A 27,591-nucleotide genomic window follows, 5' to 3' on the forward strand; every position below is an offset into this window, starting at 1 on the left:
AGCTCTCCGCTACATTACAAGACAGACTAAAAATCTTTTAAAATCGTAATTGCTACTATTTGTACTATTGTAGTGCCTAGAAACTCTAATCGTGGATCAGCGCCCCTCTGCGCTAGGTGCTGTACAAAGATACAGACTGTAAACTCTCTGGGGCAGAGATCAAGTTAAAGACAAGAAACAGGCAGATACAGCAAACAGGTAGTGGGGAGCACAAGGGAACAATGAGAATTCTGGTCAAGCAGTGGTCAGAGCACACCCGCTAACTAACTTTTTGGGTTTCAAATATTCTGCCAGTTTTGATAGTCAGAGTATTTACACCCCCAATGCGGATTTTTGCCTCTGCATGGTATTAGCAACCTAATCGCAACCATTTAACATTTGTAAGATGCTTTGAGATCTATGGAAGAAAAGCATCACATATAAGTGATAAGTACTTTCACATAACTAGAACAGCCTTAAAAATAATGTTGTGTGCGGTTGTTGTAGTCGTGTTGGTTAAAGGATATGAAAGACACAAGGTGGGTGAGGTAATATATTTTATTGGGCCAACGTCTTTAGGTGAAAGAGAAACTTTTGAGCTCTAAAGCTTGTCGCTTTCACCACAGAAGTTGGCCCAATAAAGTATCTCACCCACCTTGTGTGTCTGAAAAAATAAAGGTCAGAGTCACAGTGCACTTCTGCACAGCAAAGTCCAGCCTCTGCTAACATAGCTCGGTGAACCATTAACCATGCCAAACAACTCTCCCAAGGGTGAGAGAAAGGGTAGAAACGATAAGGAACCCTCTGTAGAGGGATGGGAGAGGAGCTGCATACAACAGAGCCGACATCACAACGGGTTAGGAAGAAGGAGTCTTGGCAGATGGCAGGCTCTGCAAGGTATTAACCTATGAGCAAGGGAAGCAAGGAAAGCTTCACTCAGGCTCTGCAGGTGGTAACATGATCTGCTTGTGATTAAATAAGCCACCATTAGTCAAACACAGCAAAAGGTGAGAAAGGCTGAGTGGAATTACAATCACTAGCACCTTACCTAAGGAGAAGCCACCTCTTAGTACTGATCCTCAGGGCACCACACTATTAACCGCCTTCCATGCTCATTAAAGTCTTACTTTAGTTCTTAGCTGACAGTTCTTAATCCATTACAGGGATTTACCTCCTTATCAGATCCACCTGTGGGATTTTTTAAATGAATTGTATCTGCCAGTTCTTTCGACACCCTCCTCTATTTTGCTACCTCTTCTACAGAATTCTAACAGATTAAAGCAGCAGGATTAACCCTTCCACGACTTTGCTCCCGTTTTATTACATTCACCCAGGTGCGTCGTAACGGAACCAAGTTCTGCTCTCACTCTGGATTGACAGCAGCGTTAGTAACACCATCACTACAACTGAGTTACTCTGGATTGACAGTGGCATAACTGACAGCCCAATTTGGCCCTCTGTCTTTAACAGAGATGGGCGAAATGAGGGCATTTTTACTTTCGGGCAGCCTCTTTTTATCTGGGTTTTGTTTTTGCAAAGTCAGGAGTGATCTAGACCTGGGCCAAATTTGACCAGAACCCTTAAAGGGCAAGCATATGACATTTTAGCCTAAAGGTGCAATATGTGAGGGATTCTGAGTCCGCTAACAAAAACAGGCCTTGGAATAAAATTAGCATCACAACCATACCTATAGCATCACTCAGAAAAACAAACAATGTACAGTGCAGGGTCAAGAGAGCCACTCTATGGAAATTTTGCTCTAAATTATAGTAGGCTAGGCAAGAGCAGGAGTCCCTATCTACAATAGGTTAGGATATTTCTACAGCACCCAGCTTTGTGGTATCTAAACTCAACTAGGTATTCTGTCCAGAAGAAGAAGGAGACAGTAAATGCACAGATGCATATAGCACTTAGCCACTAGACACCTGAATTCCACACAGGTCCTGCAGTTCCTTCAGGGCAGTATCAGTGTCCTTGACGAGGATGGTGGCTATTCCCATTTCCCGGGCTGGCTTTAAGTTAGCTCCAATGTCATCCAGAAAAATAACCTGAATTCAGGAGAGATTCAGAACCTGGGGTCAGTCAAGGGAGAGGAGAGTTTTGGGGAAAATGGGGGGGCGGGGGGAAGGGGACGTTGCTGTGATTCCCCAGTGATTTGGGCCAAGAGATTTTCACATCAGTGTCTTCTGATTTTGGATACCTAACTTGAGAAGCCCTGGTTCACAGCCAACAGGTGTGCCCAGCACTTTCTGAAAGCCAAGCCCCTTGCATATATGTCTAGTTGGGTCACTTTAGGCAGTCTTTGCCATTGTCCCTAAACTAGAAGTTGCGCCTTCACCTCCTGCGGTTTTGCCTTCAGCACGCCCAGTGTGTACTCATAAATTCGAGGGTCTGGCTTCTTCAGACCGACGCGGCAAGACTCTATCACCAGATCAAAACATCTCCTCAGCAGAGAGAGCGTGAGAGCTGTGATGTGTCTGTGAGGGCTGTCATCTATCCAGTTATTTGTGAGCACACACGTCCTGAACCCTGTAATGGGACAGATGATTAAATGGGTCAAGGGACTATTCAGACTGGGAAGGATTAAGGAGAATCCTTTTCTTTCCACCACCCAGCTGTCTACCAGCAATTACTCATCTTATATCTGTACGTCCACTTTAACCACAGAGGATCTCAAAGGGCTTTACAAACGAAGGTCCCAACTTTATGAGGCTCTACTCATTCAAGGTGTCTAACTCCTGAAGTCAGAAGGGACCATTCGAGTGACGACTCCATGTTGAGCAAGGGGTGCACGATCAAGACCTTCTAACACCACCCAGTCATGTAATTCTGTTCAGAAATTTACCAAGTTCCATCTTAAAGTCAGGTAGGTTGTTGTATAACACGAGCATTGTGCTCTTTATCTAACAGTTTGGGACAGGAAGTGAAGACAAATCCCATGTCCCAATGAGACTGTTGGTGGAATTTAGGTAGGCAGAATGGAATCTGGCCACCATCAGAAGTTTCTGCTTCTGGCCACTGGGTTGAAGAAACTGGCAGGACTTCATTTTGGGAGACTAAACAGTCCCTCTAAGGCAGCCGCTGCATGCAGATTTGGATGCAGTCTCTTTCTAAGGTGGTGGTTTGGTTGCTCGGGTCTGTTTGGCCTAGTCCCAACTGAGGATTGTGTTTTTCTGTTTGTTTCCAATAAATCCAACTGCTCCCAGGATCAATGAAAACCAGGTCTGACCAAAGCCTGTTTAAGTCAGGGGACTCTTTCCCCTGAAGCCAAAAGGCTTTGGGTCAGGCTCATAGTAACTATAATTTTCCCCTCCTCTGGGGTTAATGCCCTCCAAAGCGACACAGTGTTACAGAGATTGCTAGACTGTTTAGTTAGTTGTTGTTGGCTTGGTGACAGCATGCCCGATTTATTGGATAATAACGCACAGAGAGAATATCTAATTAGTCAAGTGGTGGTAAGTAAATATCAGGGAAGAACTTTGAAAATAAAAAGCCGCATCTAAGCCTCACAATTTCATTGGTTAGAGGATTTGGAATGGTTTGCTGATGAGTGATGGCTATCTGCTGCTGCCAGAGATCAACGGCAACCAGCGCTTTGGGAAGGGTGCACCATGGGAATTCAGGATACATTTGGGCCGGGGATGGAACATTATTATGTAAAGTTATGCACATTGGAAAAAATAACCCCAACTATACATACAATATGATGGGGGCTAATTTAGCTACAACTAATCAGGAGAAAGATCTTGGAGTCATCGTGGATAGTTCTCTGAAGATGTCCACGCAGTGTGCAGCGGCAGTCAAAAAAGCAAATGGGATGTTAGGAATTATTAAAAAAGGGATAGAGAATAAGACTGAGACTATCTTAATACCCTTATATAAATCCATGGTACGCCCACATCTTGAATACTGCATACAGATGTGGTCTCATCTCAAAAAAGATATACTGGCATTAGAAAAGGTTCAGAAAAGGGCAACTAAAATGATTAGGGGTTTGGAACAGGTCCCATATGAGGAGAGATTAAAGAGGCTAGGACTTTTCAGCTTGGAAAAGAGGAGACTAAGGGGGGATATGGTAGAGGTGTATAAAGTCATGAGTGGCGTGGAGAAAGTGAATAAGGAAAAGTTATTTACATGTTCCCGTAATATAAGAACTAGGGGCCACCAAATGAAATGAATGGGTAGAAGGTTTAAAACAAACAAATAAAAGGAAGTTCTTCTTCACACAGCGCACAGTTAACCTGTGGAACTCCTTGCCTGAGGAGGTTGTGAAGGCTAGGACTATAATAGGGTTTAAAAGATAAATTCATGAAGGTTAAGTCCATTAATGGCTATTAGCCAGGACGGGTAAGGAATGGTGTCCCTAGCCTCTGTTTGTCAGAGGGTGGAGATGGATGGCAGGAGAGAGATCACTTGATCATTACCTGTTAGGTTCACTCCCTCTGGGGGCACCTGGCATTGGCCACTGTCGGTAGGCAGGATACAGGGCTGGATGGACCTTTGTTCTGACCCAGTATTGCCATTCTTATGTTCTTATGAACAGCCACGGTCAGAAAGGTATCAGGCACAGCTATCCATTTATAAGGAATAGAGCTCTACTGAGAGACGCGTTCTCTGGAAGGGATGGCAATCCAAGTGAGACAAGATGAACACAGACGAGACACAAGCCATCAGTTCAGGGGAGGCAGGGTGTAGGGTTACTAGTGATGACAGCGAGGATGGATTGCTGGAAGCAGCAAGTGTTCAGGAGGGATCAGGAAGAGAACCACTTGTGTGATGGCAGAGGAGGGCAGCATGGCAGAAAGGCCAGGAAGGAAATGAAAGTCAGTGAGGGGAATGGGAAGAGCATAAGGAACAGGATCAGGTTTGGGGCAATGGGGGGGGGGAAATGAAAGCAGAGATCCAGATGGGAACAACATTGCTAAGACCATTTTTCAACATGGTTATTCTCCATTGTGGTTAAGCAACACCCAACACGGGAGGCACTATCCTGGTCCAAACCCTCCTATGGAGTGACTACCAGTTAGCCTGCAGCACAGTTGCTGTACCTGGCTGTACCACTGTCTGGGACAAACATTAGGGTGGATTACAAATCCACAAGACAGCCACACAAACTCTAGCATGGACAAGCCAGAGATTCTGCCTGCATTGTCTTCAAGATGCAAGTCAAAGACTAACTGCACTAAAGAGTCCTTGGAGAAATATTGGTAATCAAATACAGTGGGCCTATGGAAGGAAGAAAACTGGATCTTGTCTTCACTGCAAACATTAGCCAGGTTTAAACATGGTTTTAGTCCAAGCAATTTCTGTCCACAGTGGCAAGAAGTAAGCTCATTTCCTAACCACGTTTTAACCTAAGGACATACCAGGCTGGAGACATGGCCTTTCAGTGCATCTATGAACCTATTTTTTCTGTCCACATAGGCAAAGAGAAACTCTATTGTAGCAAGAATGGGCCAGGATCGCACCGGAACGTGGTTACTGGTGTAGCATAGCTGGGTGGGAAGGAATGCTAACAGCAAGTAGCCATCACTTACCATTGTTCCTGAGAGTTACAGCAGCTTGCAGAATAGCAGTACTGAGCTTTCCTTGTGTCAGAATATCCTCAAAGACCTGTGCTATGGAGAACTTCTCTGGGAGCGAAGCCCCTGAGGAGGCAGCAAACTTCTTGCAATCCTCTTCCAGCTCAGAAACCAGCTTAAAAACACAGAGTTCCCATCACCCAAAGGAGATCAAGTTATATCTCAACACAAAATCAGGAAGTCACTAAAAACTCTGAATCCCGTCAATACATATGCTCCACATTAACTATTTCCTAATGAAGTTTAAGGGTTACCAATAAGCTAGTATTAAAGACCCCTCTCCCCCAGAAAGCAGGAATGAAAGGACTTAGCTCGAAAGTATAGAGAAAACAAGTACATTGTGTTTTAGATCTAATGAAATATCATTGGACATAAGCCAAGTAATTAATCTACCACTGGTGGAAGCTATTTCTCATGGTGAAATTGCCAAACTATACTAAGCTATAACAGATTTAAGCCCATCCTGAGGCCAGACTAGCTAAGTGTGAAAGCGCAAAGTTACAGTTGTCAAGATTCAAACCTAGCCCCTTCATGGCCCAAAGGCAATAGCTTCACCATGTGAGCCAAGAAGAAACCTTGTCTTGGCAGGACATCTGCACAGCTTGTGTCCAACACATGTCGTGCCCTGCCCATCTGCTCAACTCTCAGCGCTCAGCTGAGATGATCTCTTACCTGAGATACGGTGATCTCTCCTCTCATTGCTCTGGCATAGGGACCACTGGGGCCTGCTCCAACAATGACATTTTGCAAAAAGTTCCTAAAAATGAATGAATACATTACAGTAAGGAACGAACAAGCAACAACTGGCTCCAGGCTGCTGCTGTCAAGTTACAACTTCCTGCAAGACAAGGACCGAGCATTGTCCATGCATGGGCCAGAACCCATTCAGCAGTTCAGTTCTACTCTAAAGAGGGACTGTCAAGAAAGCTTCTCACTCCCCATGGATCTTTGATTCATCGAGTGGAGGGGGAAAAGTTTTTCCTTTGTCTCCTGTTGACACTGCAGAGTGTTGAGAGAGAAAGCCAGATATTATTCTCCTTACGCATCATCTACCCATTGGTCCCGTAAGCCACAGAATAAAAACCAGTAGCGTGGGAGGGAAAGTCATTTACAGAAAAGACATCATCTTACTTAGGAGCACAAGGCCTCTAAGTCAAACAGAGATGAAAATGACCTATTAAGCTAATGGTCTAAATTAATCCCTGGTGCAACTCCAGTCAAGTTAAATCAAAGAATAAACTTGGTTCATCCCTTGCCACTGCAGTGTTGCTCACAATACTTCCCGATACTTTGTACAGTCCAGAACTGGAGCTCAACTGCTGAAGCTTCTATCGCTTCTACTAAAAGGATATTGGTGGTCTAGCAGATTTTACATCAGGAAAGCTTTTGTGATGTTCATCTCAGATTTTCCCTTTGCTTCGTTTCATCCCATCACTGATTTGTATTGGGAGGCAGCGCGTGACCTAGTGGACAGAGCGCTAGACAGACTGCTGGGCAACCTTTGGAAATTCACTTCACCTCCCTGTGCCTCAGTTTCCCCATCTGCTTAATTGGGATGATAGTGACCTCCTTTGTCAAGTGCTTTGCAATCTACTTTAAACTGTAGTTGTTTCAGGATTGGGGCCTCAACGTTAGAGCCCTGTGCGGATACAAAATTTGCATTTGCAGCCGATCCGCAAACATGGTCCACGGATATCCGCGGATTTGCAGGACTCTACTCATTGTGACTATCTTAGATACTTCTATGGCCCCATTACCCTAGTATCTCAGCACCTCACCAAGCGCTATTACCCCATTGTACAAATGGGGACTGTAGAGAGATTAAGTGACCTGGCCAAGGTCACACAGTGGGTGTCTGTGGCAGAGCAGGAATCTATTTCTGGTCTCCCACAGCCCAGGCTGGTGCTCTAATCTCTAGACCAGGAGTGGGCAAACTTTTTGGCCTGAGGACCACATATGGGTATGGAAATTGTATGGCAGACCATGAATGCTCCCAAAATTGGGGGTTGGGTGCGGGATAGGGTGAGGGCTCCAGCTGGGGGTGCAGACTCTGGGATGGGGCCAGAAATGAGGAGTTCAGGGTGAGGGAGGAGGCTCTGGGCTGGGGCAAGTAGTTGAGATGTGGGGGTGGGATAGGGTTGAGGGCTCTGGCTGTGGGTGCAGGCTCTGGGGTGGGGATGAGGGTATTGTGGTGCAGGAGGGTATTCCAGGCTGGGACCAAGGGATTCAGAGAGTGGGAGGGGGATCAGGGCTGGGGTAGGGGCGTGGGGAGAGGCTCAGGGTTGTAGGGTCCAGGCGGCACTTACCTTAAGCAATGCCGGAAGCAACGACATGTCCCCCCTCCGGCTTCTATGTGGAGGCATGACACCGGCCATGCGGCTCTGCGCGCTGCCCCGCCCGCAGGCACCACCCCTGCAGCTCCCATTGGCCATGGTTCCTGGCCAATGGGAGCTGTAGAGCCGGCGCTTGGGCAGAGGCAGCGTGCAGAGGCAGCATGTGGAGGCCCCCGGCTGCCCCTACACGTAGGAGCCAAAGGAGAGACATGCTCCTGCTTCTGGGAGCCATGCAGAGTTGGGCAAGCCCCTGATCCCGCTCCCCGACTGGAGCTCAAGGGCCGGATTAAAAGGTCTGACGGGCCAGATGCAGCCCACAGGCCGTACTTTGCCCATCCCTGTTCTAGACCATCCTTTCTCTTCCAATTCTCTGCACCTCCTCTCACAGCAGTACACAGGGTGGCACTTTCACCCTCTAGAGCAGTGGTTCTTAACCTTTACTGCAGCCTGCACCCCTTTGGTTCTCAAAATATGTTCTCGCACTCCTTATCAAAAATCGTTGAAGTAGGTCAGTTCTTTAAACCTAAATATATTTTTATTTGTATATTACAGTAATTGTTTAAAAAAAGGTATAATGTTAATACATAGGTTTGATGAAACAAGTATTTGTACTTACGTGCCTGTGCTTAATTTGTGTTTTCAATGATTTGCCGTCTAAAAAAAAAATCTGGCACGTCTTGCACCCCCAGAAAGGGCATCGTGCACCCCAGGTTAAGAACCACTGCTCTAGAGGAAGGATTCTTGCAATGCCGCTGCTCCAGTGCGCCTTCCCTTAGGGGGCACCCCCAGCAGCAGGACCTCAGAGAGAGCATCCATCCACACCAATGACTAACCCATCCCCCACAACGAAGGGCCGAGAGGGAACTTTTAAAAAGTGCCCTTATTTAAGGCTCGATCCTGTAAGATGCTGGATGCCCTCACCTCCCACTGGCTGCCCACCGGCATCAAAGCCTTGCTGGTCAGACTACAGAGCCGACCTGCAACTAGAGGGCTAAGCTACCCCACCTCAATAGTTTTGAGCCACCCAAACTAATGCCTCCCCCTCCCCCAATTATGCCCTGAAAACCCCTGAAGAAAGTGCCACAATCCCATCTGCTTTAGCAGCAGCTAAATGCACAGCTTAAACTACATTAGTTCATTTAATCTTCCCGCATTAGCTTAATCCTTCCGGCCCCTCCAGCCATTTTGGAGGACTTTGTTCTATCAAGAGTTGGAGCAACAATTTCTCAGACACCTGGCTCCCGTCTTGCAAGGATCCAGCAGGTAACGGAAAGTCTGACACATCAAAAGAAACATGAGAAGCAACAGGAGGAACTAAAAGGATAAATGCCTTTTGAACGGCAAGTCGCATCACAGTTCAAGTGGGGCTGCTCCAGTTTGTTGCTGACCTTAAGACTGTTTAAATAATCAGATCACAGCCAGTCCAGCTCCCTGCTAATGCAGGCTAAACCCCTGCAGCATGTTTTCTAGTGTATTGTCCACTCTGGTTGCCAGCACCCCAAGGAACATAGCTTCCAGTGCTCCCAAATAGGCACTGCTCCATTGACATGTTTCCTTCCCTGATTCATTTCACCTTCTTCTTCCACGTGCCATACTAAATCCTTAGACATCCTTGAAGATGGCTATGCTTGGAAAGATTTGATTTAAAAAAAAAAAAAACAGTAAAAGTCAATTTCACGGTACATGCACAAACCGAGGAAAAGTATTTCCATTGAGTGTAGTATAAAAGTCCTGCTGGAGACCTGACGGTTTGATTTAAGGATATTTACTTAACATATTTTGACTTGTTTCAGAGTAGCAGCCGTGTTAGTCTGTATTCGCAAAAAGAAAAGGAGTACTTGTGGCACCTTACAGACTAACAAATTTATTTGAGCATAAGCTTTCGTGAGCTACAGCTCACTTCATCGGATGCATTAGGTGGAAAAAACAGAGGAGAGATTTATATACACACACAGAGAACATGAAAACAATCCCCGATACTGTCCCTGACTGCTTGTAGTCATCATCTGGACCCATGGAAAAGAAGCTCTTGAGGAATTCCACCATGATTTCAACAATTTCCATCCCACCATCAACCTCAGCCTGGACCAGTCCACACAAGAGATCCACTTCCTGGACACTACGGTGCTAATAAGCGATGGTCACATAAACACCACCCTATATCGGAAACCTACTGACCGCTATTCCTACCTACATGCCTCTAGCTTTCATCCAGATCACACCACACGATCCTTTGTCTACAGCCAAGCTCTACGATATAACCGCATTTGCTCCAACCCCTCAGACAGAGACAAACACCTACAAGATCTCTATCATGCATTCCTACAACTACAATACCCACCTGCTGAAGTGAAGAAACAGATTGACAGAGCCAGAAGAGTACCCAGAAGTCACCTACTACAGGACAGGCCCAACAAAGAAAATAACAGAACGCCACTAGCTATCACCTTCAGCCCCCAACTAAAACCTCTCCAACGCATCATCAAGGATCTACAACCTATCCTGAAGGACGACCCATCACTCTCACAGATCTTGGGAGACAGGCCAGTCCTTGCTTACAGACAGCCCCCCAATCTGAAGCAAATACTCACCAGCAACCACACACCACACAACAGAACCACTAACCCAGGAACCTATCCTTGCAACAAAGCCCGTTGCCAACTCTGTCCACATATCTATTCCGGGGATACCATCATAGGGCCTAATCACATCAGCCACACTATCAGAGGCTTGTTCATCTGCGCATCTACCAATGTGATATATGCCATCATGTGCCAGCAATGCCCCTCTGCCATGTACATTGGCCAAACTGGACAGTCTCTACGTAAAAGAATGAATGGACACAAATCAGACGTCAAGAATTATAACATTCAAAAACCAGTTGGAGAACACTTCAATCTCTCTGGTCACTCGATCACAGACCTAAGAGTGGCTATCCTTCAACAAAAAAGCTTCAAAAACAGACTCCAAGGAGAGACTGCTGAATTGGAATTAATTTGCAAACTGGATACAATTAACTTAGGCTTGAATAGAGACTGGGAATGGATGAGTCATTACACAAAGTAAAACTATTTCCCCATGGTATTTCTCCCCCCCACCCCCCACTGTTCCTCTGATATTCTTGTTAACTGCTGGAATTAGCCTACCTTGCTTGTCACCATGAAAGGTTTTCCTCCTTCCCCCCCCCCCCCCCCCCGCTGCTGGTGATGGCTTATCTTAAGTGATCACTCTCCTTACAGTGTGTATGATAAACACATTGTTTCATGTTCTCTGTGTGTGTATATAAATCTCTCCTCTGTTTTTTCCACCAAATGCATCCGATGAAGTAAGCTGTAGCTCACGAAAGCTTATGCTCTAATAAATTTGTTAGTCTCTAAGGTGCCACAAGTACTCCTTATAGTTTGACTTGTGATGTTGACACTTGGTGTTTTAACTATGATAAAGCTTTAACAGTTTGAATCGCTATTCATAGATACTAAGGTCAGAAGGGACCATTCTGATCATCTAGTCTGACCTCCAGCATAGCACAGGTCACAGAATCTCACCCACCCACTCCTACGAAAAACCTCACCTATGTCTGAGCTATTGAAGTCCTCAAATCGTGGTTTAAAGACTTCAAGGAGCAGAGAAGCCTCCCTCAAGTGACCCGTGCCCCATGGTACAGAGGAAGGCGAAAAACCTCCAGGGCCTCTTCCAATCTGCTCTGGAGGAAAATTCCTTCCCGACCCCAAATATGGCAATCAGCTAAACCCTGAGCATATAGGCAAGATTCACCAGCCAGATACTACAGAAAATTCTTTCCTGGGTAACTCAGATCCCATCCATCTAATATCCCATCTCAGGGGATTAGTTCTATTTACCCTGAATATTTAAAGATCAATTACTTACCAAAAATCACATTATCCCATCATACCATCTCCTCCATAAACTTATTGAGTAGAATCTTAAAACCAGATAGATCTTTTGCCCCCACTGCTTCCCTTGGAAGGCTATTCCAAAACTTCACTCCTCTGATGGTTAGAAACCTTCGTCTAATTTCAAGTCTAAACTTCCCAATGACCAGTTTATACCCATTTGTTCTTCTGTCCACATTGGTGCTGAGCTTAAATAATTCCTCTCCCTCTCTGGTATTTATCCCTCTGATATATTTATAGAGAGCAATCATATCTCCCCTCAACCTTCTTTTAGTTAGACTAAACAAGCCAAGCTCCTTAAGTCTCCTTTCATAAGACAAGTTTTCCATTCTTCGGATCATCCTAGTAGCCCTTCTCTGTACCTGTTCCGGTTTGAATTCATCCTTCTTAAACATGGGAGACCAGAACTGCACACAGTATTCTAGGTGAGGTCTCACCAGTGCCTTGTAAAATGGTACTAAAACCTCCTTATCCCTACTGGAAATGCCTCTCCTGATGCATCCCAAAACCGCATTAGCTTTTTTCACAGCCATATCACATTGGCAGCTCATAGTCATCCTATGATCAACCAATACTCCAAGGTCCTTCTCCTCTTCCGTTACTTCTAATTGATTCCCCAATTTATAACTAAAATTCTTGTTATTAATCCCTAAATGCATAACCTTACACTTCTCACTATTACATTTCATCCTATTACTATTACTCTAGTTTACAAGGTCATCCAGATCCTCCTGTATAATATCCCAATCCTTCTCTGAATTGGCAATACCTCCTAGCTTTGTATCATCTGCAAACTTTATTAGCACACTCCCACTTTTTGTGCCAAGATCAGTAATAAAAAGATTAAATAAGATTGGTCCCAAAACTGATCCCCGAGGAACTCCACTGGTAACCTCCCTCCAGCCTGACAGTTCGCCTTTCAGTAGGACCCATTGCAGTCTCCCCTTTAACCAATTCCTTATCCACCTTTTGATGTTCATATTGATCCCCATCTTCTCCAATTTAACTAATTTTCCCCATGTGGCACGGTATCAAATGCCTTACTGAAATCTAGGTAAATTAGATCCACTGCATTTCCTTTATCTAAAAAAATCTGTTACCTTTTCAAAAAAGGAGATTAGGTTGGTTTGGCACGATCTACCTTTTGTAAAACCATGTTGTATTTTGTCCCATTTACCATTGACTTCAATGTCCTTAACTAATTTCTCCTTCAAAATTTTTTCCAGGACCTTGCATACTACAGATGTCAAACTAACTGGCCTGTAGTTACCCAGATCACTTTTTTCCTTTCTTAAAAATAGGAACTATATTAGCAATTCTCCAATCATTCGGTACAACTCCTGAGTTTACAGATTTATTAAAAATTCTTGCTAATGGGCTTGCAATTTCAGGTGCCAATTCCTTTAATATTCTTGGATGAAGATTATCTGGGCCCCCCGATTTAGTCCCATTAAGCTGTTCAAGTTTCGCTTCTACCTCAGATACGGTAATATCTACCTCCATATCCTCATTCCCATTTGTCATGCTACCATTATCCCCAAGATCCTCTTTAGCCTTATTAAAGACTGAGGCAAAGTATCTGTTTAGATATTGAGCCATGCCTAGATTATCTTTAACCTCCACTCCATCCTCAGTGTTTAGCGGCCCCACTAGCTATGTCTACTAAATAAATGTTTGATCCCCCCCTCTAGGGTTGCCAACTTTCTAATCGCACAAACCAAATACCCTAGCCCTGCCCCTTCCTCGGGACCTCACCCCCCACTCACTACATTCCCCCTCCCTGGTGGCTCGCTCTCCCTCAACCTCACTCACTTTCACTGGGCTGGGGCAGGGGGTTGGGGTGCAGGAGGAGGTGTGGTTCCAGGCCAATGGGAGGAGTGGGCCCCATGCCTGCCCCCCACCTTACGCGCCAGACCTGCTGGCTGGAGCACAGCACAGTGCCAGGACAGGTAGGGACTAGCCTGCCTTAGTCCCAACCAGCACCACTGACCAGACTTAATGGCCCAGTCAAAACCCAGACACCTGATCACATTTATCCCTATCTGCAGAAAAGGACCTGGGAATTACAGTGGAAGAGAAGCTAGTTATGAGTCAACAGTGGGCCCTTGTTGCCAAAAAGGCTAATGGCATTTTGGGCTGCATTAGTAGGAGCATCGCCAGCAGATTGAGGGAAGTGATTATCCCCCTCTATTCGGCACTCATGACGCCACATCTTGAATACTGCATCCAGTTTTGCTCCCCCCACTATAGAAGGAATGTGGACAAATTTGAGAACGTCCAGTGGAGGACAATGAAGATGATTAGAGGGCTGGGGTATATGACTTACGAGAAGAGGCTGAAGCAACTGAGGTTATTTAGTCTGCAGAAGAGATGAGCGAGGGGAGAATTTGATAGCAGCCTTCAACTACCTGAAGGGGGTTTCCAAAGAGGATGGAGCTCGGCTGTTCTCAGTGGTGGCAGATGACAGATCAGGGAGCAATGGTCTCAAGTTGCAGTGGGGGAGGTCTAGGTTGGATATTAGGAAACTATTTCACTAGGAGGGTGGTGAAGCACTGGAATGGGTTACCTACGGAGGTAGTGGAATCTCCATCCATAGAGGTTTTTAAGGCCCGGCTTGACAAAGCCCTGGCTGGGATGATTTAGTTGGGGTTGGTCCTACTTTGAGCAGGGGGTTGGACTAGATGACCTCTTGAGGTCCTTCCAACCCTGATCTTCTATGATCCCTCTTCCCAGATTGTCTGAGCCGTCCTCAGGTCCTTGCAATTGTGAACATTTAAATTGAAAAAAATGCTTAAAAACAAACACCAGTGTTATCAGTCAAAGTGATCTAAAGGTTAAAATTGAATTCCGCCAAGCATATAACAATGGCTCTAATGCAGCAGCAGTACCAGAGCACCCGGATGCATTGTGCCTACAGAGAACAAAATGCCTCCCAGCGAGCAGATGCTGCACAGCTGCTGCAACACCCTTTGAAAGGACGCATCAAAGGATCCACTCTCCTGCCCAGTGCAAGGTACCAAGCCAGGAGCGAGCCCCTCGCTGCCCACCAGTGTTATGAGACTCCAGCCCTGGCGCTGAGAGGTTTCCACGGATAGCAGCTGCATGTACAACCGGTGTGGGGATGCATGGCTCAGCACAGCCTTAGCCTGGCGCTTGCACCCTCCAGACACTGGGAGGGCATTGCACCTCCCTTGGCACATTCAGCTCTTGATTTGTGAGCAAAGATTAACCGCAGTGGAGGAGGGCTAGGCCTGCCTGAACTAGAGGGCACTGCAAAATTCTCAATTTTCAAGGGTCTCCTCCACTAAGAACCCAGCTCTCTGACGTTTCTGAGGTTCCAGTGTCAGCTCCATTTGGCATCAGTGCTGGAGCAAGGCCTCTTATGGCCACATGCTGGTCTGCCATAGGGGAGTGCAAGTTGCCAGGATCAGGGGTATCAGAACAGGGATTAGACACAGTTACGGCTGACGCCACTTGAGAGCATGTTCAGCTTCGTTCATTTCCCCGAAGGTGGGGCAAGAAAAACAGACAGGGCAAGAGTGTGTGGATGACATTCATCATAGCCAAGCTGTGAGAGGAAAGACAGGCCTGTCATACCAAGATGGCTGTCCTCGTAGCTGGACTGGGGCTCAGGAGATCCAGATTGAATTCCTGGCTCTGCCAAGCACCCAGCGGCAATAGCCCAGTTCCTCATCTGTGAAATGGGGATACTTCCTTTCTCCCACCTTGTGTCTATAGCTGCTTTCAACTACCTGAAAGGGGGTTTCAAAGAGGATGGCTCTAGACTGTTCTCAATGGTAGCAGATGACAGAACGAGGAGTAATGGTCTCAAGTTGCAATGGGGGAGGTTTAGATTGGATATTAGGAAAAACTTTTTCACTAAGAGGGTGGTGAAACACTGGAATGCGTTACCTAGGGAGGTGGTAGAATCTCCTTCCTTAGAGGTTTTTAAGGTCAGGCTTGACAAAGCCCTGGCTAGGATGATTTAACTGGGACTTGGTCCTGCTTTGAGCAGGGGGTTTGGACTAGATGACCTTCTGGGGTCCCTTCCAACCCTGATATTCTATGATTCTATGATTCTTATTTACTTAGCTTGTGAGCTGGTCAGGGCAGGGACTGTATTACTATGCGTATGTACAGTTCCCCAGCACAACCAGGATCTGATCTCAGCTGGGGTGTCTGGGCCCGACCATAATATGAAAACTATAAAAACCTTGTCCAAAAATGCAAAGTTAACAAAATCTTAAAAAAAAAAACGAGGAGTACTTGTGGCACCTTAGAAACTAACAAAGGTATTTGGGCGTAAGCTTTCGTGAGCTAAAACCCCCTTCATTGGATGCATGCAGTGGAAAACACAGGAGGAAGATATATACAAACACAGAGAACATGAAAAAAATGGGTGTTGCCATACCAACTGTAATGAGACTAATTAAGGTGGGCTATTATCAACAGGAGAAAAAAAAACATTTGTAGTGATAATCAGTATTGCCCATTTCAAACAGTTGGCAAGAAAGTGCGAGTAACAGTAGGGGAAAAATTAGCACGGGGAAATAGTTTTTACTTTGTGCAATGACCCATCCACTCCCAGTCTTGATTCAAGGCTAATTTAATGGTGTCCAGTTTGCAAATGAATTCCAATTCTGCAGTTTCTCGCTGGAGCCTGGTTTTGAAGTTTTTTGTTGGAGAATTGCGACTTTTAGGTCTGAAATTGAGTGACCAGGGAGGTTGAAGCGTTCTCCGACTGATTTTTGAATGTTATAATGCTTGACATCTGATTTGCGTCCATTTATTCTTTTGTGTAGAGATTGCCCAGTGTACATGGGAGAAGGGCATTGCTGGCACATGATGGCATATATCACATTGGTAGATGTGCAGGTGAACGAGCCTCTAACAGTGTGGCTGATGTGATTAGGTCCTATGATGGTGTCCCTTGAATAGATATGTGGACAGAGTTGGCAACGGGCTTTGTTGCAAGGATAGGTTCCTGGATTAGTGTTTTTGTTGTGTGGTTGCTGGTGAGTATTTGCTTCAGGTTGGGGGGGACTGTCTTACCCTCTCCGTTTAGAGATCCCACATGTTGATTTCTGAACCGTGGGGCAGTACAGGAGGACAAGTTAAAGTTAAACTCCATCTGCCTACTAATTTTGGCATCTGTCAATTTTTAACCAGTAATTATATTGACTGGAAAACTTGATTTTCAATGTCCAACTGTACTAACCAAAGAGGCTGCTAGGGTGTAGGTGGGCAGAAGTTTCACGCTCCTGCCAGTGGATTCTACTTCACTACAGGGCGAACAGATTCTTCTTCTATACCCCTGCCAACAATATGATCAACCATGTATTAACAGAACACTGAATGGTGTATACAGAGATCCCCTTCTCAGGTGTGGAACCCCAGAACCTCTGCTCTGTGTGGTACAGAGGCCTGTTCTCTGAAGCGGTCTATGATCATAAAAATTCAATTCAACCTGTTACATAAAAGTGTAGAAGACACCAGAAGTTAGACGCCAACAGACTGGTAAAAACTAGGACTGTTTATGTTAGAACTGTGCTAATGGGTCTGCAAGGCTCCTGGTATGCTGAAAGACCGTAGAAATGTTCACAGTGAAAGTCCTCATAATGTGTTTTAATGATGAATTTTGATGCAAGGAGGTTGCCCCCACATCTTAGACCATGTTTATCTGGGAGTCAGTACATGACTGGACTGGAAGGAGCAAGCTCTGTCTTCTTGGCTGTCACCCCCATCTCTTCCTGGGACCCCAGAATCCACCATCACATCACTGGACCTTCATTGTCCTGATCCTGAAAGGGATTCTGACCAGGCCAGGCCAGGCGGGTAGCCAGATGACATCACCACCTCCAGATGATTCAGCTGAATCCTGAACATCTAGAATATGAGACTTGGGTTCTAATGTTTCCCATTCCCTCTCTCCTGGGGAGATAAGTCATTTTTCTTCCCCATGTTACTGCTCCTCTTTCCTCTCTTTTTGCCTTCTGTGTAATCAGAGCCTGGTTTAGCCACCAAGACAACGCCAGTCTGTACCTCAGCACTGAGAGTCTGAGCTGACCGGCCACAACAGGCAATGTCTCAAAGGGCCCAACGCTGATAATAGTTTGCCAGGTTTTAGATGGCTGACTGGACCACGTGCTGGGTCTGCGTTTCTCCAACAGCAAAGCTGCAAGTGAGAGTCAGCCCCAGAGACAGAAGCTGTGTTTGTGATCTTTGCTACTCTTGTGTGGGTTTCATTTTGTCTTACAGCAAACGGCTCTGACTCCTAACTCCTCCAGCCCACCAAAACTAGACTTTTCTCCAAAAGAGGAGAATTAATAGCATCTTTAATCCCATCTAAAAGATTGCCAAGCAGAGTTCCCTCTCCCCCAAACTCTATACAGTGAAAGGGAACAAGGGACACTGTTATAATGAACATCTCAATAATTCATGTTTCAAATGCTTTAACTCTTTTCCCCCCCTGCTTTTTCTGCATCTGGAATAAAATATTTTTGATGGTTTTTACAATGGGAGTCTCTAGCAGTAACTTGTCCTGAAATCCCAAACCACATTGAACTGGATAGCGTAACAGTGAGCAAGGGTTTTATTAACATCTTCTCCCTTGCTGGGCCCAAGGCAGGCTCCTAACCCATGACCTCTCTTCTCACCCGAAATGTAGATGCCTTGTTGAGATGAGGAAAAAACACTGAGCTGAGAATGGATACCAAGCAATAAATCCAACTACTACGCCCAACCCGCTGCTGGTCTGGGGTTCCATCCACTGGCTCCTGCCAGCCAGGGTCCAGGCTGCTGGCCTGCTGGCCGCTCAGCCTGCTGCCGGTCTGGAGTCCCGGCCCTGTCCACATAGAGTAGGTACCGACCTTCTCCCTGGTTCTAGCCATTCTCTTCCTCTCTCTGCACTAAGGTGAGAGTGCACTGAGCACAGGGCTGCGGGTGAAGGAGCAGGCTGGGGGTTGGGGCGTAGGCTCTGGCCAGGAGCTAGAATGAGGGAGGGAGCTCAGGGTTGGGACAGGAGGTTTGGGTGTGGAGAGCTTACCTGGGCAGCTCCCATTTGGTGCAAGGGGTGCAGGTTGGAATGGGGGGGATATGCAGGAGCTCCTGTTTGGTGCTCAGGGTGGGAGTGGGGATGTGGGGGGTACAAGAGTCAGGGCACGGGGTGGCGGGGCTGGGTATGTGTGGGAGGTGCAGGAGTCAGGGCAGGGGGCTGGGTATGTGTTGGGGGTACTGGAGTCAGGGCTGGGGTTGTGGGGAGGGTGGAGGGGTCAGGGCAGAGGGCTGGGGTCGTGGGGGTGCTCCCAGCCCCCTGCCCAGAGCGGCTCACGGCAGGGGGCTGGAGGGGATATGCCCTGATTCCACCCCCTTCCCCAAGGTCCCCAGAGCAGAGAGCGTGCTGCGGCTAGACTTTTACCTCTCCCCTCTGTAGCAAGAGCCGTCAGCTGATCCACCGCAGGGAGGGAGAGGAGGGGGGGCAGGAACACAGCATGCTGGGGAAGAGGGGGGGAAGGGGGAAGCTTGCCTGCTCTGCAAGGAGAGAGCGGTGGGGGGGCAGGGGGCAGAAAAGAGCGGGCTGGACTGGGCAGGATTTTTAGTTGCACGCTGTTGTCTGCCCGGGTCCGGCAGGCAGCAGCGTGCCATTAAAAATTGGCTCCCGTGCCGTGTTTGGCACACGGGCCATAGGTTGCAGACCCCTGGTCTAAACCATCCAAGGCAGATGGCTCCAGCCTCCTTCTGAAAACCTCCAGTGAAGGAGCTTCCACGACCTCCTCAGGCATCTGCTCCATTGTCCCGCTGTTCTTACAATGAGGACGTTTTTTTCTGAGATTTAATCTAAATCTGCTCTGCTGGAGTTTGACCCCCTGCCTCTCACCCTGCCCTCTGTGGCAAGAGAACACAGGTTTTCTCCATCTTTTTTATGGCAGCCTTTCAAGGATTTGAAGACCACTCTCGTCCCCCCTTAATCTCCTCTTTTCCAAACTAAACATGCCCAGATCCTTCAGCCTTTGCTCGCATGGCTTGTGTTCCCTCCCTTTGATCATCTTTGTCGCTTGCCTCTGGATCCTTTCCAGTTTCTCTTCATCCTTTCTATACATTGGTGACCAAAACTGGACATAGTCCTTCAGCTGAGGCCTGACGAGCGCCCCACAGAGCAGTACTATCACCTACCGTGACTTGCGCGCTGTGCCTCAGTTAATGCAACCTAAAATTGCATTTGCTTTTTTTTCCTTTTTGCGCAACAGTATCACATTGCTGTTGTAAAAAACCTCATGTTAAGGTTGTGATACATCACAGCTCCCAGATCCTTCTCAGCAGTGCTGCTGCCAAGCCAGTTATCCCCCATCCTGTATTTGTGCATTTGTTTTTTATTCCCAATGTGTAGCACCTGCCACTTGTCTTTGCTGAATTTCAATGTGTTGTCTATAGCCCAGTTCTCCAATTTATCAAGATCCCTCTGAAACTTAGCTCTATCCTCCCAAGTGCTTTGTGTCACCTGCAAACGTGATCAGCAGGCTCGCTACACCTACATCCAGGTCATTGATAAAGATGTTAAACACCAGACCCAGAACAGATCCCTATGGAACCCCACTTGAGACCTCCCTCCAAGCCGACATCATTCCATTACTCTTTGTTCGTGGTTGTTTAATCAATTATGTATCCACCTAATGGTAGTTCCACCAAGCCTGCATTTCTCCAGCTTACTTATCAGAGTAGGGTTGTGAACTTTCTACTAGCACAAAATTGAACATCCTTGCCCCACCCCCTGCGAGGCCCTGCCCCCCACTCACTCAATTCCCCCTCCCTCTGTCACTCGCTCTTCCCACCCTCACTCACTCATTTTCACCATGCTGGCTCAGGGGATTGGGGTGCAGGAGGGTGTGAAGCCTCCAGCTGTGGGTGCAGGCTCTTGGGTGGGGCCAGAAATGAGGAGTTCAGAGTGCAGGAGGAGGCTCCGGGCTGAAGCAGTGGATTGGGATGCAGGAGTGGGTGAGGGCTCTGGGGTGGGGCCGGGGATGAGGGGTTTGGGGTCCAGGAGGGAGCTCTGGGCTGAGGCAGTGGGTTGGGATGTGGGAGGGAGTACGGGCTCTGGGCTGGGGATGCAGATTCCAGGGTGAGGCCAGAAATGAGGAGTTCAGAGGGCAGGAGGGGGTTCAGGCTGGGGCAGGAGGGTTGGGTGCAGGAGGTGGGTGAGGGCTCCAGCTGGGGGTGCAGGCTCTGGTGTGGGGCCAGGGATGAGGGATTTGGAGTGCAGAAGGGGCTCCGGGCTGGGGCTGAGGGTTTTGGAGTGAGGAAGGGGACTCCGGCCTGGGGTGGGGAAGTGAGGGCTCCGACTGGGGGTGCAGGCTCTAAGGTGGGGCTGGGGATGAGGGGTTTGGAGTGTAGTAGGAGGCTACAAACTGGGACTGAGGGGTTCGGAGGACAGTAGGGGATCAGGGCTGGGGCAGGGGGTTGAGTCGTGGGAGGGGGTCAAGGGTGCAGGCTCTGGGCGGCGCTTACCTAAAGCAGCTCCCGGAAGCAGCGGCACGTCCCCCCCTCCAGCTCCTAAGCAGAGGCATGGCCCCGTCTATGCAGTTCCCGGCCACTGGGAGCTGCGGAGCTGGCACTTGGGGTGGGGGCAGTGCGCAGAGCCTCCTGGCTGCCCCTACACCTAGGAGCCGGAGAGGGGACATGCCACTGCTTCCGAGAGCTGCAGGGAGCCTACCATAGCCCCATTGCGCCGTCAACCGGACTTTTAATAGCCTAGTCAGCAGTGCTGACCGAAGCCGCTGGGGTCCCTTTTCGACTGGGCATTCTGGTCGAAAACCAGATACTGGCAACTCTATATCAGAATGATATGTATCCATAACACACTATGTTGGGGATCTGGGGCATGGGTTCTCTCATCCCAAAATCCTGAGGTTAGCAATGCTGCAGTCCCTGGAATCTGGGCCTGGTGAACAATGTGGAACCCTGTTCCCAGCAGAGCATTCCACATTCAAACCTGTAGTAGAGAGATAGAGTCTGGAGCATGGGGCCAGGTGCAAGACCTGAGGCCTGAACTAAAATCAGCAAAAATCAGGCTATGAGCAAAAGTCAGGCCCTGTCATAAAGCAGATGCTTGCCTACAAGTTCACTGTCCGGTACATGAACTTGACAAAGGCATGCCTAGTGTTGCAAAACCCAGGCACTCCTAAGTAGTACTAGCTACCAGGTATTCACATAAACACATTCCAGAAGGTTAGCACCAACCTGGGTAAGACAAAGACAGGAGGACAAGATGATGGATGGAGATGTTTTGTTCGAACAAGGAGGGACAAGTTGCAGGGCTGGTAACTAACCACCTCAGAGATGTGATATCTAACTTGTTTGTGTCAATGTATAATAGGGTTGCCAACCCTGTATTATTGTCCTGAAATCTCCAGAAATCGAAGATTAATCTTTAATTACAGATTATGCCATGTGACTACATCCAACCAAAATTGGCCACCCTAATGTACGAGAGAGAAATAATAGGAGGGGCATCTTTGTCCAGCCGAGGGAGTAGCCAAGACTTCCGCTGCTGACTGAGCGGGTACCTTTGTCGTGAGCACACACGTGTTAGTGTACCTGTAACCAGAGCCAGGGCATGTGGACCGTGCTTCGTCAGTGAACCTGGCCGAGAGCCTTCGCCACTGAACCGAGAGATCTGTAACCTAGAGCACCGGTAACAACTCTAACGTGTCTATGACTGTGCTGTGAAGTTAGGGGTTAATTGATTGTGCTCTAAAGTTAGGGGTTAATTGACTTCTCTGTGCTTTATGCTTTAACAAAAGCCAAATTAGTTTAAAATAGGTATTAAGGTCCCAGCTCCTGGAGTCATGCGACTACTTAAGATGCTCAGCTTTAATTTTATTTGAAAGTTTCTAGCCCTCATGATTACACTGAAAAGCTTGAAAATATGACCTCCAATAGCTACACTAGAATACATACACCTCCCCCAATATTTATTCTATTATTCAAGTCACATGATTTTTAAGCCAAACTTTGATTTTTGGAAAGCATGGGGTGGGAAGGGATTCACAATCCGACCCACTTCACTCTAGAAGGGCAGACATCACCTCTTTGTAGTGTGTTGCGAAAGGTCAATACCACATGCCTTCCCATGTGTCCAGTTGCTCCTCCCACAGAGGTAAGTTCCCATAGATGTGTTCTGGGTAGAAGCTTGCATAGATTCCTGACCCACAGCTTGCAGATTTTGCTCTTAAGCGCACCCAAACTGCCTCACTTAATGTAAAGGCTGGATCATGAGTGGAACAGAAGAACCTGGCCCCACTCCAAGCTAGACACTGGGCCAAACTTTCCCCAAATATACAAACCACACAACCACAACAATGCTGATGCGATCTCACAGGTGAAAAGCAGTTTGGGATGAGGTGTGGGAGTGAGATGGGGATAACGTGCCCAGATATGTTGTTCTGTCACTTTCTTGTGCACTAGTAAGCATCAAAGGCACCAGCCATTTCATTCCACCTTGTGCTCTGCACCAATTCAAGAACCTGCCATGAGAGAAGCCAAGTCAAACCCAAGCAAAGATTCCCAGCTGTGGGGGAATTCAGTGCAGCCAATGGTGTTGTAACCATTTATGCCAGCTGAGGATCTGGCCCCAGTGTATAGTGAGAAAAATATTCAGGAAAAGATGGAGATGCGGAAGGTGAGTTTACTGGCACATGAACCCCAGGGTTAACTTACAAACCCTAGGGTAGGGGCAAGAGAAGCAAGTTAAAGTAAGGAGGGGCTGCCTTAATTCACGCTGTCCTGTTGACTGTTTTTCCTGCTATACCCTTCGTCAAGTTACATCATAGGCTCCAGTTCAAACCAAGAACAGTTGGACTCGGAGCAAGAATCACTGAGTGAAATTCTACAGCCTGCGTTCTGCAGGAGGTCAGACCAGATGGTCGTAATGGTCCCCTCTGGCCTTAAATCAAAAATAGAGAGATCTATCTAAACTTCGTTAGCCCCATTCACTGACATGCAATTTCCATATAATCTCCAAGTTTGGCTCATTATATTGGAAAGCCATTTCCCTTATTATAGTTTTTTTCCCACCCTCTCTTCCAGCTTTTTCTCCTTAACCTCAGTGTCGCTCCCAAATTGAAGTGTGATTTCCCCCACCTCTATTTGTTTAAGTCTTCTTGTCTATTAACAATCAGACATTAGAAATACAGCCAGGGCTCCCTTTGCTACCGCCTAATAAAAGGAAATGGGGGTGAATGAATTCGTTTAAACCATAAATTCTTTTTCTGCACTAGAACTTCGCCCAATCATTGTAAATTAATTTGGCTTTCTTAAAAGCCTAAGGCACATGTACATCAAACCCGTAACTTCAGAACTGCCGCACTTCACGGAACAGACATTGAGACTCACGTGAAAGCTACAGATTTAGGCCACAAATCTAAATTACGAGCTCTGAATGTGGAATGAAGTCCTGCAAACTAGGATCCCACATTGGCCCCCACCCAGAAACTATGGCTCCCACCCAGGAAGAGACCCAATAGAACACCAGATGGCCCGTAACATGCAACAGGTTCCACTCCCTTCCCATCTCCCACAAGTGCCCCTGCACTCCTCCATCCAGGACATACAAGCATTCTGATTCCCTAACAAAAGCCCTTCGGGTCAAGATATATGGAAATCTGGAGCCTCCCACACCAAGCACCTTGTGCTGCTCTATCCAAGGAGAAGAGGATCACAGAAATGTCAGGCTGGAAGGGACCTCAACACGTCCAGCCCCCCTATGCCGAGGCAGGACCAAGTAAACCTGGACCGTTCCTGACAGGGGATTGTCCAACCTCTTCTTTGAGACCTCTCATGACGGGGATTCCACAACCTCCCTTGGAAGCCTGTTCTAGAGCTTTACTCTCCCCGGAGGTAGAAAGTTTTCCCATAATATCTAACCTAATCTCCCTTGCTGCAGATTAAGCCCATTCCTTCTTGTCCCACCTTCAGCAGAAAATAAATCACTTCTTCTCTTTATCACAGCCCTTAACATACTTGAAGACTTATCAGGTTCCCCCTCAGTTTTCTTTTCTTCCAGACTAAACAAGCCCAGTTGCTTTGATGTTTCCTCACAGGTCAGGTATTTGTTTTTGTTGCTCTCCTCTAGACTCACTCCAATTTGTCCACATCTCTCCCAAAGGGTGGTGCCCAGAACTGGACACCCCCGCTGAGGCCTCACCCATGCTAAACTGAGCAGGACCGTTACCTCCTGCATCTTACCCACGGCATTCCTGTTAATACGACCTCCAGGATGATACTAGCCTTGCTTACCACTGCATCGTGTTTATGATTCTCATTGAACTTGTGAGCCACTATAACCCCAGATCCTGTTCAGCAGTACGGCCTGTCTAGCCAGTAAGCCCCCCTTTTGGTAGTTCCGCACTGGATTTTTCCATCCTTGTCTCTACCGAATTTCATCTTGTTGACTTCAGACCAACTCTCCAATTTGTCAAGGTCATTCTGAACCTCCTCCGACATGCCCTTCAACCCCCCCACTCCCCAAAATACACAGGTTCCCTGACCCTCCCCCCCACGCCCTTCAACCCCCCCACTCCCCAAAATACACAGGTTCCCTGACCCTCCCCCCCACGCCCTTCAACCCCCCCACCCCCCAAAATACACAGGTTCCCTGACCCTCCCCCTCCACGCCCTTCAACCCCCCCACTCCCCAAAATACACAGGTTCCCTGACCCTCCCCCCCACGCCCTTCAACCCCCCCACCCCCCAAAATACACAGGTTCCCTGACCCTCCCCCTCCACGCCCTTCAACCCCCCCACCCCCCAAAATACACAGGTTCCCTGACCCTCCCCCCCACGCCCTTAACCCCCCCACCCCCCAAAATACACAGGTTCCCTGACCCTCGCCCCCACGCCCTTAACCCCCCCACCCCCCAAAATACAGGTTCCCTGACCCTCCCCCCCCATGCCCTTAACCCCCCCACCCCCCAAAATACACAGGTTCCCTGACTCTCCCCCCCCACGCCCTTAACCCCCCCACCCCCCAAAATACACAGGTTCCCTGACCCTCCCCCCCACACCCTTAACCCCCCCACCCCCGAAAATACACAGGTTCCCTGACCCTCCCCCCCACGCCCTTCAACCCCCCCACCCCCCAAAATACACAGGTTCCCTGACCCTCCCCCCCCCACGCCCTTCAACCCCCCACCCCCCAAAATACACAGGTTCCCTGACCCTCCCCCCCACGCCCGTCAACCCCCCACCCCCCAAAATACACAGGTTCCCTGACCCTCCCCCCCCACGCCCGTCAACCCCCCCACCCCCCAAAATACACAGGTTCCCTGACCCTCCCCCCCCACGCTCTTCAACCCCCCACCTCCCAAAATACACAGGTTCCCTGACCCTCCCCCCCACGCCCTTCAACCCCCCCACCCCCCAAAATACACAGGTTCCCTGACCCTCCCCCCCCACGCCCTTCAACCCCCCACCCCCCAAAATACACAGGTTCCCTGACCCTCCCCCCCCACGCCCATCAACCCCCCACCCCCCAAAATACACAGGTTCCCTGACCCTCCCCCCCACGCCCGTCAACCCCCCCACCCCCCAAAATACACAGGTTCCCTGACCCTCCCCCCCCACGCTCTTCAACCCCCCACCTCCCAAATACACAGGTTCCCTGACCCTCCCCCCCACGCCCTTCAACCCCCCCACCCCCCCAAATACACAGGTTCCCTGACCCTCCCCCCCACGCCCTTCAACCCCCCCACCCCCCAAAATACACAGGTTCCCTGACCCTCCCCCCCACGCCCTTCAACCCCCCACCCCCCAAAATACACAGGTTCCCTGACCCTCCCCCCCCACGCCCTTCAACCCCCCCACCCCCCAAAATACAGGTTCCCTGACCCTCCCCCCCACGCCCTTCAACCCCCCACCCCCCCAAAATACACAGGTTCCCTGACCCTCCCCCCACATGCCTTCCACGTCCCCCAGCCACCACAGGGCCCTGCACCCCCCAACCCCACTCCGCCCCAGAGCCGGGCAGGTGGAGCAAAGGCTAGGGCGCTGAGAACGCAGCGCGGGCGACCCCGAGACACACAAAATTTACCCTTCATTTCAACGGGCTTCACACCCCCGGCAACCCGAGAAGCAGGCTCGGGCGGGCAGGGGCTAGCGCCTACCTGGGCAGGGCCAGCGACGCCTCGTAGCGGCCGAAGAAGGCCAGCGGGCTGGGGGTGAAGAGCACCCCGCCCACGTCGAACAGCACCAGCCGCCTCGCCACGGCCATGACCGCCGCCTGGGCTGCTCTGGGGAGCCGCGGCCCTCACAGCCCCACGCTATAGGGCGCCGCCGCGGGCCCCGCCCCGAGCGCCGCCTGACCACGCCCCCTCCCGGGCCACGCCCCTTCTGGCGCTCCAGCCCTGCCCTGAGAGCCGGGCTCTCTGGGTCCTAGAGCCCGTCGGGTTGCAGGGTGACCGGTGGGTGTGTGGGTGGCCTCACAGCAGTATAGGCCCTGGCAAGGGGCGTGGCTCCTTCTCTGGGCACGTGCATGGGGAGAAACAGGGGCAGAGGCGTGTAAGGGGTGATGGGGCTTGCTGGGCTGGGAGGCCTGTTGGTGGTAGGGGCTGGGGTTCAGCAGCCTAGTGCAGGCAGAAGGTCGGAGCGGCCAGACTGGGTCAGACCAAAGGTCCATCTAGCCCAGTATCCGGTCTTCCAGCAGTGGCCAGTGCCAGGTGCCCCAGAGGGAATGAACAGAACATGCAATGGCCAAGTGATCCATCCGCTGTTGTCCAGTCCCAACTTCTGGTA

The 27,591-nt window shown here is 48.8% G+C and overlaps 1 protein-coding gene across 3 annotated transcripts in view; it reads right to left on the minus strand.

The window, feature by feature from the left end:
* EPHX2 (epoxide hydrolase 2) overlaps nt 1-27,591 on the minus strand; it is a 140,519-nt gene that overhangs the window by 88,636 nt on the left and 24,292 nt on the right. The window contains exons 1-5 of one of the 3 annotated variants that reach the window (XM_038396749.2): nt 26,964-27,267; nt 6,234-6,318; nt 5,517-5,676; nt 2,318-2,508; nt 1,905-2,027 (exon numbers count right to left, since the gene is read on the minus strand). In XM_038396749.2, the coding sequence (XP_038252677.1) occupies nt 1,905-2,027; nt 2,318-2,508; nt 5,517-5,676; nt 6,234-6,318; nt 26,964-27,070 (666 nt within the window). In that variant the 5' untranslated portion in view covers nt 27,071-27,267. Of the gene's footprint in view, nt 1-1,904; nt 2,028-2,317; nt 2,509-5,516; nt 5,677-6,233; nt 6,319-26,963; nt 27,268-27,591 lie in introns of those variants that run through there. The other 2 variants (XM_038396751.2, XM_043510023.1) reach the window with 2 other exon arrangements.

Source organism: Dermochelys coriacea, chromosome 3 (assembly GCF_009764565.3).
Source record: "Dermochelys coriacea isolate rDerCor1 chromosome 3, rDerCor1.pri.v4, whole genome shotgun sequence".
NCBI lineage: Eukaryota > Metazoa > Chordata > Testudines > Dermochelyidae > Dermochelys > Dermochelys coriacea.